This window comes from Barbus barbus, assembly GCF_936440315.1.
Source record: "Barbus barbus genome assembly, chromosome: 44".
NCBI classification, from domain to species: domain Eukaryota; kingdom Metazoa; phylum Chordata; class Actinopteri; order Cypriniformes; family Cyprinidae; genus Barbus; species Barbus barbus.
In genome coordinates this window covers 24,122,989-24,137,795 of record NC_136722.1, presented here as the reverse complement: position 1 = coordinate 24,137,795, position 14,807 = coordinate 24,122,989, and the positions used below count along the sequence as shown (strand labels likewise).

The following is a 14,807-nucleotide window of genomic DNA, read 5'->3' as shown; positions in this document are numbered from 1 at the left end:
TGTGGGCCGGATCTGGGCCAACACTATGTTGCTGTCTGGGCTGATAAATTAGACCAAACCCCCTCTCCGAAACCCCACCCTCAACAGACACAAGTCACATGCAGACAGTGTTACTGATTGGCTATGAAAATAATGCACAGGCCACGCCCCTTTTATGATGTTTACAGAATCTTCAACACCTCAAAAATATTGTTTACAACACCTTTAATAAAAGTCATACATAAAGACACGCAGTCAGAGTTCTAAAGCCAAAAATGTCCATGTTTTATTGGTAAAGAGCATCTGTGTAGCGAATGGCATAGTGCAGAGGCTCACACGCACAGTTAAGCATTTGCCACAACCTTTGACCCGGAACTGCTGGACAATCAACTAGCTCTCCACAACCGAACCACACAGCATCAACACAGAAAAGAAAGCAAATTAACTAAAAATACTCAGTACAAATAAATAGGTAAACAGATGAAGAACAGATCTAAACGGAACAGAGCCGATATCAGCGGTACTGTGTTTTTTTATGCAAAAAGATGAACTTTATTTTTTAGTTTTTTTGAGGAGTGTGTTGTCCTAAAGATAGAGATACAGAGAAATATACGAGTGAATCTCAAAAAAAAAAAAAAAAAAGCTAAAAACTGGTGAAATTTCACCACAAAGTTATATTATTTAGCCTATTTTGAGTATTTTGTTGTTGTTGTCGTTTTTTTGCAATGTGACATTTCATCAGAAAAAAACTGCAATAAAAGAAAATCATTCTCAAAATTAAAAAAAAAAAAAAAACTGGTACTGTTTGATGTACTTACTGACAGCTTTATGCTAATTTATATATAAAAATTATATTAATTTTTTATGACAATCTACTATACAATATGGGAATTCAAACTCAGTCAAACATAAAATATCCATACAGCACTACCAGTAAAATTAGCTTGATAATCATGAAATGTCACAAAGAAAAAAATCTTAATAATCCAAAAACCAGGATTATTTTTCTAGATGCACAATACAATTCTGTCATTTGATGCTGTGGTGAAATATCCCCCGTTTTCATGAGATTCACACATAAATAGAGTGAAAGAGAAACGCAGATAGTTTCCAAAAAGCTTCGTTCTGTTTCAAATCCTGAAGAACACATGTCCTGCTAATGGTAAATCAAAAAATAGAGAATATTTACATCTTTAGATTATATACATGGCAATGAACACATGGTCAGTGTGAGAAGGTGATAGAGAGCGAGAGACGGAGAGAGAGAGAGAGACCCACCACATTAAGAGTCTACAGTGATGATACCGCTTCATTTAATAGTCATAATACAATCATCCTGTGCTGATTCAGAAACAGCTTCAACACGGGTCTCAGCCTCAGTGTCTTCATCTCACAGCCAGTAAAATCATCTTAGAGCAGCTTTCGAAAATGGGGAAAGGTTTAGATGAATTGTCTCTCAGTAGCCGTAAGGTTATGTGATTTTGTTGGCCACAGAGAGGATGCATAGATGAGAAGAACAACCTGCTACGGGATGACACATCTGAACGCTGACGTACTGATTCACTGCCTCAGGATCTTGGGCAGGTAAGCATTTGGCCATTTAACGTTTCACAAGTTTGCTTATATAATAAAAAAGAGGTATGGAAAGGCTCTTAAGCAAGTCTGTCTCAAGCAAAGACTCCATTTGTGGATTTTAGTCGATGTATGTTTGCTATATGCTGGTGTACTCATAAAAAAAATGTCCAAAATGATCAGATACATATGTATTTAAAAACTTCAGACGTTCTCTTTCAGGAAAATGAACCGATGCACTCAGTTTCATGTCCAATAAAATACTCTAGAATGAGAATCTTCCTCATGTAGCAAATCGAGGCTTGTTTGTTGAAACCGGTTTGTCACTGCATTTGAAATTATAAGGATGTGTTTTGTCAAATCGTTCAATTTGCTAGCGTTAAGTAGACTAAAATGTTCAAATACTGGACCCAAGATCAATACAAATACATACACCTCAAGATATGCACGTTTCAGTCTTTTCTGGTGTCAAGGACACAAAGCGAGGCACGGAGGATGCGTTCCTCACATTAGCTAACCTTTTACTTATGTGAAACTGACGTAATTTTGATCTACCTATGTTCCGCATCAGCAGATGAGGGTCAGGTGCTACAATAAGCTTTTAAGAGCATTTCCTGGCAATGATGTTGTTGCTAAGCAACTCCACTGGATATTCAAACACAATCAGCTTTCATACTGTAGGGAGAAATATGGAAAGGAATGAAAGTTCGCCCTATAATTCCATTATGAAGACTAGCAGGGAGACATTTGAAGGACTGGTGGGATATAATGGAAAACTATGTATAGCACTTGTGTCCTCAATCAAATGTGATAAATGAATGCAGAACACAATTGCCTGGTTTGATTTAAGAAAGTTCCCAGCATTTGAAAAAGCATGAATCAATTTTAACACCAACAATTTGATAAAAGATGATAAATTGGAAATTAAAAACCGAATAAAGTTTAATGCAACAATTACAATAATACACGCATGTGTACTCTACTCCAATTAATGGCACATTGCACATTTGTTATTATACAACTTCAAAGCCATTCAAGGATGAATAGAACGCTTTATGTAGTCAGCAGTTGTCGTATGGCTCCCATACCTGTCAGTCCGCAAATCTCTTCAAAGAAAATACTCTCTGATAGTGAGGCATACAAGTTTTCCCCCAAATGGATGGCTAACATTTAATTTGAATTGGATCAAGAGCGGTATTATTCCCATTCCCTGAACCCTGATTCCCAAACCCAGCGATTTGGTCTATAAACAGTATACTTGAAAATCTTTATATTAGATTACATGTCATATTGCAAAATCTTTCATCAGAAAAATCTGGACATTTTCACAATGTCTTTCATTCTCTCACTGTTAAAAATCTAAAATTTTTCATGTCGGCGAAATCCCCTGTGCTGCGTATCCCAGTATATTTCAAAGCTTTAATACAGCTTATTTTAAAGTCAACATGAACTCAAAATGGACGCTGTTTACGTTAACACACATTCCTTATGTGCACAAGTCATCTGTGCACGTTATGCAAAGTAAAAAAAAAATATCTTCAGAATCTTTTATCAAAATGTAACCTGCTCCGCCTCTGAAATTACTTTCTGGTTCGGCTACCGACACAAATCCCTCTTAACTCCGTTCTGGTACGCCCGCTTTTCACAATCCAATCAATTCCTGATGAATAAAGTCAAGTCCAACCCTGCATCAATTGAATATCCTGTTTCAAACTACAGAAGTTAAATATTTCGTTTCATGTTGACTTTAAGTCCAGACACGTTCTGCACACATCGACTGCCAGTGAAATAGCCCTTACACACTGCTGTTACTCTTCAATTCAGGAGAAAAGACAAACACATGACACTCAAGATCTCTTCGAACGCAGATATGCACAGAGAGTTTGCACTACGGCTGCAGGTACTGTGGTACCTTTGCTGAGGACAGCAGCCAACTTATTGTTCACATGGAAAGGCTTCTTCTCTCTGCCCTCTCCTCTAGATATGATGAAAGTGTATGTCACCTTGAAACTGGTGTCTTTTCGAGTTCAGATTTCTGAGCTTATGAACTGATCCTCACTTGTGCTAGATTCAGAATGTCATCATGACGCAGAGTGAACATGAGCATGTGTTCTGGATCACAGCAGTTTAAGTCTTTATTTTTGAATTAGTCTCAGGTAATACTGTCCCTTACACACACACACACACACACACACACACACACATACACACACAGGTACACTACCTACCGAGGTGAGTACGATGAATAATGATGTCAACCTCCGGGAAGTGTAAATGTGTGTATGCTTTTATACAGATCTGTTAGCTGCTGTACATCGGTGTGTGTACTCGGTGTCGCTGGACTGTGGCAAACCAACACTTAAGTAATTACACTACTTTAATATAGACTATATTTTTTTATACGCGGACACAACTCATAAGAACTGCAAAAAAGACGCTTGCTTTGGCACGTATGTACTCAACAGCGCCATGTCCACTTCATCAGTAAAAGCCTGTCTCTCTGTTCATCGAACGGAATATTCCACAGAATCTGTCGGAAAGGGACGGAGTTCCAAAAGTCAAAGACCGCAGAAACTCGACAGTCACACTGGCGTAAAAACCAGTCTACTTCCCTTCCTGCGTGTGCACGTGTATGCGAGGATAATCAGATCTGGGTCTCCTGAACACTCTCCTTGGAGCCATTCGATAGCAACAGCGGCTCAGTCTGCATGTTGGGAACGTGACTAAGGCCTTTCAGAGTTCCATGGAAGGTCATCGCCATTGGGATGGGAATTGGCAGGGGAGGTGAGGTCGAGCCAGGGTTGGAGGGGTCACCGGAAGTCCCCATTTTCATGGACGAAGCCTGGTTTTGGGAGGAAGGTTTGGGTTTGTTGTTGAGCATTCCAGAGGGCATGTTCAAGCCCAGCACGTTGTTGTTAAAGTGGTGTGCTTTGTAGTAGTGGTTCAGGTGGTCCGTTTGCCCAACGCTCGGTAGGGTCATAATCTCAGGGTCGTGATTCCTCTGACTCTGTCCGCTTCCTCCACCAGATCCTGTTCCCATGTGGATGGTGCTCCCTCCCGTGATGCCGCTAGCTCCACCGGCAGATCCGATCTCATCCTCCACGTTGATGATCTCGATAGCGCGAGCCGGGCCGTGGTGTTTGTGCAATTGGTGCTGCTTGCGAAGCTTGTAGAAGACGACCAGCATCACGGCCGCCATGAAGGTGATGGCCACGAAGCAGCCGATGATGATCTTGGTCGTCTTCATTACGTCCTCAAGACCCGAAAGGTTGGCGACGTCCGTGATGGAGACCGTGAATGGGCGATCGGGTGCACGCGTGGCTCGAGGTGACAAGGAGGACAGCATTGAGCCAGTGGGACCTGCAGATGCAGCAGTCGGGCCTGGAAAACTAATAAATGTCTCATTGACGAACTGCCGTGCCGAATCGTGGCCATCTTGCCCAGTCTCTACGGTTTCAACGGTAACAGTTGTGAAGTAGCTGTAGCCATTGCCTGGGTCGGATGAGGAGACGTTCAACACGGCAGTCGCTGTGGTGTTGCCAGCAGAGTTGGTGACCATACAGGTGTAGGGTCCAGTGTCTTGCATGGTCACGTTGGTGAAATTCAGGGTTCCATCATGTAGGACTGAGATCCGGATCTTGTACGCTCCATGGGTCATCATGGTTCCATTTGGGGTCAACCAGTTAACGGAAGTCATGGATGTCCCAGTGCGGCATTTCAGCTCCGCTGCCATTCCCTCCGTCACGTTCAGGTCAGTGGGTGGCTCCACGATCACAGGTGCGTAGCAGGTGAAGTCTCGTTGGTCGAGGTCACCAATGTACCTGCCCTTAGTACCCGGTGGGGCATGGCAGCGTGCACAACAAGTGGAGTTATCAGGCACGGTTTCTTTAAGCCACCAGCTTAACCAAAGAACATCGCAGTTGCAAACCCAAGGGTTGTGGTTCAGATGGACGCGCTCTAACTGCTGCAGTGGAGTGAAGAGATCGTGGGGCAGCGAATGCAGAGAGTTATGGGACAGATTGAGTTCCTCCAGGTTCTTGAGGTCATCAAAGGCATTCCTCTCAATGACGGAGATCCGAGAGTGCATGAGCCACAGTTTGTGTAGAGACACCAGGCCTTGGAAAGATCCTGGACGCACCACTCCCAGCTGGTTTCCCGACAACTCCAGTTCCTCTAGTCGCACCAGAGGCGTCAAGTTGGGTACATCCTTAAGCCCGCACATGCCCAGATTCAGGAAACGTAAATTCAGCAACCCTTCGAACGCAGCCTCCGAGATGAAACTGAGTTTGCGCAGCTCGCCAAGGTCTAACCGTCGCAGTGACGGCACACGGTGGAAGGCGTACGCTGGGAGTGTCTCTATGGGGTTGTTCCTTAACCAGAGTTCACGCAGCTTGCTCAGGTACTCAAACGCCTGTGATGGTACCAGTGGTAGTCTGTTGTCAAAAAGCTCCAGGGTGATAAGATTGGGAAGGCCATTGAAAGCTCCCACTTCTATCTGACGAATCTGGTTCTTGGATAACTGTAAGATTTCCAGATGATTTAGGTGCTTGAAGGTGTCTGACCTGATCACCTGCAGAAAAAGAGAGGAAGAGAATATAGTAAGTTATAACAGCCAACTTACTAAGAAACTGGGTTACTGCATCTCTACTCGCACATGTTAGCCTGGTCTGCAGCAGTTTGAGCGATTAAGATCACCGTATGCCTTTATGTTAGTATGCATACACACGAAAGTCGCATCTTTGTTATTTGTTGCTATTTCAGTATGTGCATATGCGTGACCATCTGTCACTCTGTGATTGAAGATGACTGGTTTATAATGCTAACAGAGCTCGTTGACCAAGTATCTTTAGCACTAGGGCTCTGCAAGCCATTGCAAGTAAAACTTGCGTTACATTTGGAATAGAAATAGCAATGTAGCAGTTCAATGAATATCTTGGCTACTTGCATAATCACCACTGGTTGATGTCATTTGGAGTTTTAGGAGCAGCACACCAATGAAATGGTTAACTTTTGGGGAAACTTTCTAGTGGACACCTGGAGTAAACCGGTCTGTATTTCCTCCTCTTTCAATTTTAATCTGACCATTTTTCCTTTTTCTAACAATTAAATGCTGGTTGCATGGTTGTTTTCAGATGCACCAAATTTCAGTTGTAGTTTTTGGATCGAAGGATGCGGTTACGTCCAGTTCTAGGAGAAAATGTCCTATAGACCTATTTAGGGTATCAAGGAGGTTACCTGTATGGAGTTCTCCTGGAGGTTGAGGTATCGAGTATTGGACGAGATACTCTGTGGAACTTCATTTAAGCCTTTTCTGGTACAGATCACTCGACTGGCTTGATTGGAACAGCTACAGGGAGCAGGGCAGGCGGGACTGGCTTCGGCCAATCTAGGTCCAAGGAGGTGTGGCCACAACAAGAGTTGGACCAACCAAATGAGGGGGGAGGGGCTGAAAAAGCCTGTTACAATAGCAGCCTGCATGGCAACTGAGTCATGTCCTGCCCCTTTCCTAAAACAAAAAAAGGCAAACAGTGAGTGCCAAAAACCCTCAGAACTTCTTAAATGGAAGTGTAATTTTAATAATGACATCCACAAAACAAGAGAGAGAATTAACTTTTTTTTTACGATTAACTTGTGGAATCAGGTATCTTGTGGCATCAAAGTGTAATCCACGCAGTTGTCAACAGCACTGGATGCTGCTACGGGAGACTTCTGCTCAGAATCATCACAGTCAGCACTGGCCTTGCTTACTGGAAGAAAATACACGGGAGGGGGGATGAGAGAGGTCAAAAACTGAATATATGTACAGCTTATCGTATTTCATATAGCTAAGGGTGTGCGGGTCAGTACATCAGCAAACTAAAAACTCTGACCTGTGCAATTAAATGTTGTGACCTCTAGCCCAACCGGAGTAGAATTTAATTTCAGTTAATTTCCACGATTTTTTACTGCATATTTTATTACTTCCAAACCTTGAGTAGGTAGTCATAATTGTAACATAAAACACTTTAATTTTTTCTCGTCCATGCAAAAAACCTTCCAGATTTGGATTGGTCTGGCCTTGCGTTTTAATGTTTATTTAACTAGTGGTTCAGACTGTTTGAAGGCTACAGGTTGTCATGTTTGCAAATAAGTTTTCTTTATTAAACGTGCATAGATTTGTGGTACTGTAAACATAAAAATACATTATTAGAGAGAAAAATACTAATATACAATAATACAGTATTCACATTGTTACTTGGAAACAGACATTCATTACAAAGAAATGTGTGTGTGCAACCACTGTGCACATGAGCTCTACAGCTGAAGAGGAAAACAACTCTCATGTCTGAACACTGATGTTTACTATGAATAAATACAGAATAATGCTGATATCAAATGACCCATGACGAATGTTGGATGACAGTAATGCAATAGCAGCAGAATTAGTTTGTATAAACAGCCTTACAACTAAACATTTAGGGCAGAATGGTGTTTGTCAGTAAATACTGCTCATATTTAAATAAATGATACTGATTTTTTTTCCTGAATTCTACTAACTTTTTATCAAATTCTACAAAATAGAGTTAAGATCTAGATCTAGATGTAAAGTAGGCAATTAGACCCTTATTATAGGGTGAGACCTAGTGCTGGTCATTTTTATAAGCCAAAAATCATCAAACATGTTTACATCTACCACAATACACTGATACTGTAAAAATATTAACTCATCCGACAAACCTGGCAAAGCAAGAAAACCATGTTTACAAGATATTGGAAATGAATCCGTTTTACTAGTTTTGATGTTATAATGCCAATAAAGGCATAGAGGGTGGTGATGGCGCAGTGGATAAGACACATGCCTTTGGTGTGAGAGACCCAGGTTCGAATCCACTGTGAGACACCAATGTGTCCCTGAGCAAGACACTTAACCCCTAGTTGCTCCAGAGGCGTGCGACCTCTGACATATATAGCAATTGTAAGTCGCTTTGGATAAAAGCGTCAGCTAAATGAATAAATGTAAATGTAAAGGAACATTTTGGGAACACAAGTAAAGGTTTTTACGTGCAATGCAAAATTGGGGTAAAAATTTAGGAGTACAAATATATTTTTTTTCTTTAAACTATTTATGACATTTATCAAATAACAAAAACACCTAACATGACCAAAATTGTGCACACACACACACACACACACACACACACAAAACATCCTACAAACCCCAGGCACAAGAAAAATGTACTTGAGATTTGAAATGATCATTTTTTTTTATCCATTTTGACATCAAAGCGTAATCAGGCATGCGCAGAACACATGCGCACACTGAAAAGCTTTCAGAACACCGGTGATGGTATTTACATCCATATCGAGGTAATAAGAAAAACAAAACAAAAAACAAGTGTAGGCTATGACCTTTAGCTGATAACAGAATACTTACTAAGAGCAACCAGAGTAGGATTGTGCGTGTAAACGCGCTCGTTGTCTTACATCAGGAAATCTATTTTAAAGTAACACAAAGAAAATCATACAGAATTCTAAAAAAGATGGTCTCGTAATATGGTTTTAACATCTTTGTCCATCACACGCAGGCGCATCTCGCTTGTGTGCGTGTGTGTGTGTGTGTGTGTGTCACAGGTGCGGTGGTGCAGCTTCACTGTAACCATGACAACGCTAAATTGATTTGCAGATGCTGGGTGTCGGAATCCGGTTGGGTGGCGGCGCTCTGTTTGCACTACGGCTTCGTTAAAACCAGCCACAGGCCAAAAAAAAAACGAGTCGAATGCACAAATTAAACATCTATTTCATAAGACGTTATATTGATTGTTAATTAACCTTCATAAGACGTCAGACGCGGCGATCTCCATCATGACAGGCAGCGACCGCAGTGGGTCTCTTGCTCTTATATGAGAGAAAATCGGTGCATCTGAATGCGTTAGTGACTGCGGCGTCTTAACGGAGACCGTCGTACGCGTGTGAAATACACAAGTGAGGCCCTGACACACACACACACACACACACACAGGCGCGCTCGCTCGCTCCCTCGAAGACGCGCAATAAAATGGCACACGGTGTCTGTGTAATTCACGGATAATGAGAAAGAAAAATGCAAATCAAGCTGAGCCGTCATTTACATCACCGACCGCCAAATCACCCTAATTCCAAACGGCCAGATTCATTTCCATAAATAAATATCGAAATAAATAAATAAATATAGCTAAATAAATTAATAAAACGAACGCTGGATGAAAGATCTTACCGTTCTCCTCTCATGCATCCATCGCATCATCCAGATCCTCTTCTAATGAATCATACACATCATAACCATGTGGAAACCTATTAAATCAAATCAATGCGCGTCAGTCATTCAGCATGAACTATGATTAAATCCAATTCAAAGCATTTGATATCGTGCATCAGATCAAATGCATATCGTACCTTTTCCTTTCTCCTCGACGGATCTTCTTCTAATGATTTTTTTCCCCCGTTGATTCGGTGTCTCTCTCAGATCCGGAGCGCGTCAGTGCGCGCCGACACGGTGAATAACGGTGAATAGTTAACAGATCATACCACCGCTGGAACAAAAACGATGCAATCGCTCGCCGTAAAGTGTGAAAATCGAATGTAATTAGATTTTCCAGGGAATGAGGCGTACAAACCTACTGGCGCATTTTTCTAAGTGTATGCAGGCAGATCGTGCGCGTCGTGGCCGTACAGAGGGACGGATGCTGCACCCAGCGCAACATCTTACGTAAAGTCCGTAGCGACGGTCCTGAATACAGCGACCAGCTGAAGAAAGAACCACTGAGACATGCACAAAACACACCTGCTGAAGCCTGTTTGTACAGCCATGCATTCACACATCAATCCATGCATTCATCCTCGCTTTCATCTGCAGGACGACTGTCAGATCTTTTATGGTGGCTTTGAGATCCACTACTATAGCTTAACATATAGACTTTAAATAGCAAAGCAGTTTGTCTAAAGCAGTGGTTCAGAGTTCACCCTGGACATTACATCATTACCTTATCTTAAGTAATTAATCAAACAATGAAATTTGTTAGAATTAAAGCAAAAATCAAATAACAACAGTTTACTAAAAATCAACAAACCCTGTTTATGCAAGTGAACCTGTTTTTAATGTCATCTATACAGTATTTTACATGACATTTATGCATTTGGAAGACGCTTCCATCTAAGGTGACTTACATTGCATTTCAGGCGTACGTTATTTTTCATGCATTCCCTGGGAATTGAACCCATAACCTTGATGTTGCTAGCACCATGCTGTACTGTTTGTTAGAATAGATGCACAAATTATTAATAGCGTGCCAAGTTTGGCCCGGCCATTTAATTTTGTGGACCAAATTAACTGTGAATTACATTGTGATTCAGACAGGGCAAAATAAATATCGCTTTCATGGGATGAATATTTAGTTTACATATCTTTTAGACATGAAATACAAATTCATTTCATCCACAAAATTAGGTCCCATAACGATCAACCCTTTGAAAAGCACTTATCTAAATGATGTTTAAATTGCTAGTTTTGTAACTTGAGCTACATATAAACAACATTTATATTTGTTAATTGTCATCATTAGATGTTGATATCTATGTGTTTGTAATAGACAACTCACACTAAATGTTTGCCAGAGATGACAACAATGATGCAGTAAGTCATTTCATTTGTTTGTTCAAAGTTCAGCTCCAGGGTTTTCAATCAGTGGTCCGTGAAGGTCCCGACTGGTCATTTTCTTTGAAAACATATATTTAAAAAATCCTAAATGCATATCTTATATATTTCTAAACATGCCACATGAATAGTCAGGCCATCTGAGATGTAGATGAGATTGTTTCTTCATCAGATTTGGAGAAATGTAGCATTCCTTCATTTGCTCACCAATGGATCCTCTGCAGTGAATGGGTGCCGTCAGAATGAGAGTCCAAACAGCTGATAAAAACATCACAAGTAATCCACACCACTCTATTCTATTAATTGTTTGTAAGAAACAACCCCATCATTACGATGTTTTAAATTTAAACCATTGCTTCGGGCTAAAATACAAGTCCTCTATCCATAATACTTCTTTCTCCAGTGAAAAAGGCATGTAATCTGAATCAGGAGAGAAATCTGCACAGATCAATCCAAAACAGTTCTAAACAAATACATTGTGGATTTTGACATGAGAGGACAACAGAGGGTGGACTTAATGGTTGAAGTGTTATTATGGATTACAGACCCATATTTTAGCCAGAAGAGAACTAATGGATACTAATGGATTTGTTTCTTACAAACATGCAGCTTTTGTCTTCTCCAGAGGTTAACTGATGGACTGGAGTGGTGTGGATTATTGTGATGTTTTTATCAGCTCTCATTCTGACGGCACCCATTCACTGCAGAGCATCCATTGCTAAGACACTGATGCAGAGACACATTTCTACAAACCTGATGAAGAAACAAACTAATCTACATCTTGAATGGCCTGTGGGTGAGTACATTTTCATTCAATTTTAATTTTTGAGTGAATCTGTATCTTTAAACATCATAAGAGTGCACAATATTTGTTCAAGTTATTAATTAAAGTTCTTTTTCAAACATTACCAGGAATGCAAAATGCATCATCTGAATTCACATAGGCAGGTCTAAAAACATGCACAAATACATTAACGCTGATATTTAGCTATGCAAGCTCGGTTTCAAGCACCAGTTTATTTTTAGATGCACCACAGTTCGTTTTTTTTTTTTTTTTGGTGGTGGTGGTATCTTTGCTGTCCCTACTAAAGTCTGATGTCTGCTAGTAATGCTGATTCTCTCAGTAAAGTAATACATGAATAAGCAGGCCATCTTGAACAGATCTAGCTGTCGTGATGGTGTTTGGCCTTCATGTTGAACATGCTTGTGGTAGTTAGATCATATTACTGGCCCTGTTTGATCTCTCCTCTGCTTCTGTGTTGAACTCTGTCTGCGTCCCACACACTTGTGTCCTCCAGTATGTATTATGACTTAATGATAAGCCATCTACCTCTCTCTCTCTTTCTCTCTCTCCATCCCCCTCCCATTAAGAATCCAGTCACACAGTGGTGCAGTGGATATTCTGCCTTCCCTCACCTCACTCGTTCCGTACAAAATCCACAGACGCGCACACACAAATATAAACAAACAAACAATAAACGACTCCCCCGTTCCGCGCCGTCTATATCACTCCCTCTCGTTTAAGGCCAAACTTGAGCTGTGTCATCAGTTTTGTTGACGTCTTAAACGCATCTGTTATGCGGTGGCTTTCTGTTTTCAATGTCAGGGCTGCACGGATGTGATCCTCACTTAATTTTGCATTTGTGCGTCAATATCTTGAGGCCTATTGTGTGCGTTTTCTTCTCTCTGAGGCTGCTGATGTGGGTTCTCATGTATGTATGTGTGCGCGTTAATGTGGAGGACTGTGTTTGTGTGTTGTGAATGAGTTCTCTGTATCTGCCTCAGCTAAACGCGATGTGCTTCTGTTACTAATACTGATGCGATGGCCTGCTACATATGGACATGTTAGCTTAGCTTGACACTGATATCAACCATTATAATCTCAAGAATTTGTTCCGCACAAACCATTTTTGCACAAATTACTGTTGTGAAAAATGATGTCAGAGCTGAATACAAACCAGTTTTTTTGTTCCCTTACGGAAATTAACCATGGTTTTACTATATAAAAAAAAAACATGGTTTCCAGTTAAACCATGGCAACCGCACCATGGTCTTGCTAAGATAACCATAGTTTAACCATGGTATTAGTAGTAAAACTGTAGTTAAATGATTTCACTTTCATGTCCAAAATGCAAGATTAGAATGTATCCTAAATCATAGTAGCCTATGTCGAAAGTAGTTAATCTAATTTCTAATTTAAATCTAATCTTCAAATCTAATTTCTTTAGAACTATTTGAAACCAGAAATAAACTTGTTTAAAGAAATTTAACAGAACAAGTAACGCATAATTGTCAGAAATTATTTTAGCTAGATGCTAATGCACATCTGAATGAAAACCTGTTTAATAACTCTACTACCAGTCAGATTATGAACTTTTACACGGTAATATAAAGCCAGAAACATAATCGAAACAAGTGCACGTGACTACAGACAAAATATTAGCCAGTTTATTAGCCAGATGTGATTAAATGGCTTTGGACTTTATGCTGCTACACAACATTTGCAATTAAAGTCTGTTAGTGAACTAATGATGCTACAGAATTGTGGATTTTTTTTTAAGTTAGTGCTTACATATTTAATAATTTATTTATATACAAGTAAAAAGTATAAATGGGTCGTTGACGTGTGTCCTATGGTGTTATGGAAAAATGTAAAAAAAAAAAAAAAAAAAAAAATAGCATTGAAGATAAACCTCTCTCATGCTATTAGTAACTCTAAGAATGAAGATACATTTTTCTCATGTTATTTGTATGTTAAGTTTTTTTTTTCTACATTTTTGCTGTCACACCATAGGACAGAGTCCAATTTTTATTTGTCAACTACCCAAATAAATTAGCATCTTCATGAACGAAAATTTCTAAACACTAATATTTAAAAGTTTTTTTAATATTCCAAATTATTTTTGGAAGAAAATAATACTTTTATTCAGCAAGGATGCATTAAATTGATTAAAAGTGAGAGTAAAGACATTTATAATGATTCTAAAGATTTCTGGAATGATTTCTGAAGGATCATGTGACACTGAAGACTGGAGTAATGATGCTGAAAAATTCAGTTTTGCATCCCAGGAATAAATTGAATTTTAAAATATATTCAAATACGAAACAGTTTTTTTGAAGTGTAATAATATTTCTGAATATTACTGTTTTTATTGTATTGTGGTCAAATAAACATTAGTGTAACTGAACAGCATTTATAATACTTCAAATGCACAAAATATATATATAAAAAAAACATTCATGCATATATTAAAACAGATGAGCTCTTGAGTTTTCTCTCTTGACTAGAAAACAGCATTAAAACGGACTGAGCGATGTGATTTTGGATCCACCACCAGAGGTCCCTGTCATTCCAGGATTAATGACTGGTTGCCATAGTTACGCACCTGTTCCTCCTTGTTTATCCGGATACCTGTTAAAATTCCTCCCTTGCCGGTTCGGTCCTGGATGTTGCGGTGTTGTGTGTTAGCTGATAATCAAGTGGTCAGTGCACAGAAAGGTTAGTCCAGGTGAAATCTAATATGGATTTGGCTCTGATGATAATGGAGGCTGTTTCTCCAGTGCCCCGTAATCTTTCTAACAAGCT

At 40.0% G+C, this 14,807-nt stretch overlaps 1 protein-coding gene and 1 gene segment (V, D, J or C); both read right to left on the bottom strand.

The window, feature by feature from the left end:
• LOC306863410 (Ig kappa chain V-III region MOPC 63-like) overlaps positions 1 to 14,807 on the bottom strand; it is a 773,265-nt gene that overhangs the window by 129,946 nt on the left and 628,512 nt on the right.
• LOC306863390 (leucine-rich repeat-containing protein 4B-like) lies at positions 4,196 to 7,029 on the bottom strand (the record flags this gene model as incomplete). Its single annotated transcript, XM_079406714.1, has 2 exons — positions 4,196 to 6,121; positions 6,787 to 7,029. The coding sequence occupies 2 exons, from the start codon at positions 7,027 to 7,029 to the stop codon at positions 4,196 to 4,198; spliced, it is 2,169 nt and encodes a 722-aa protein (XP_079262840.1).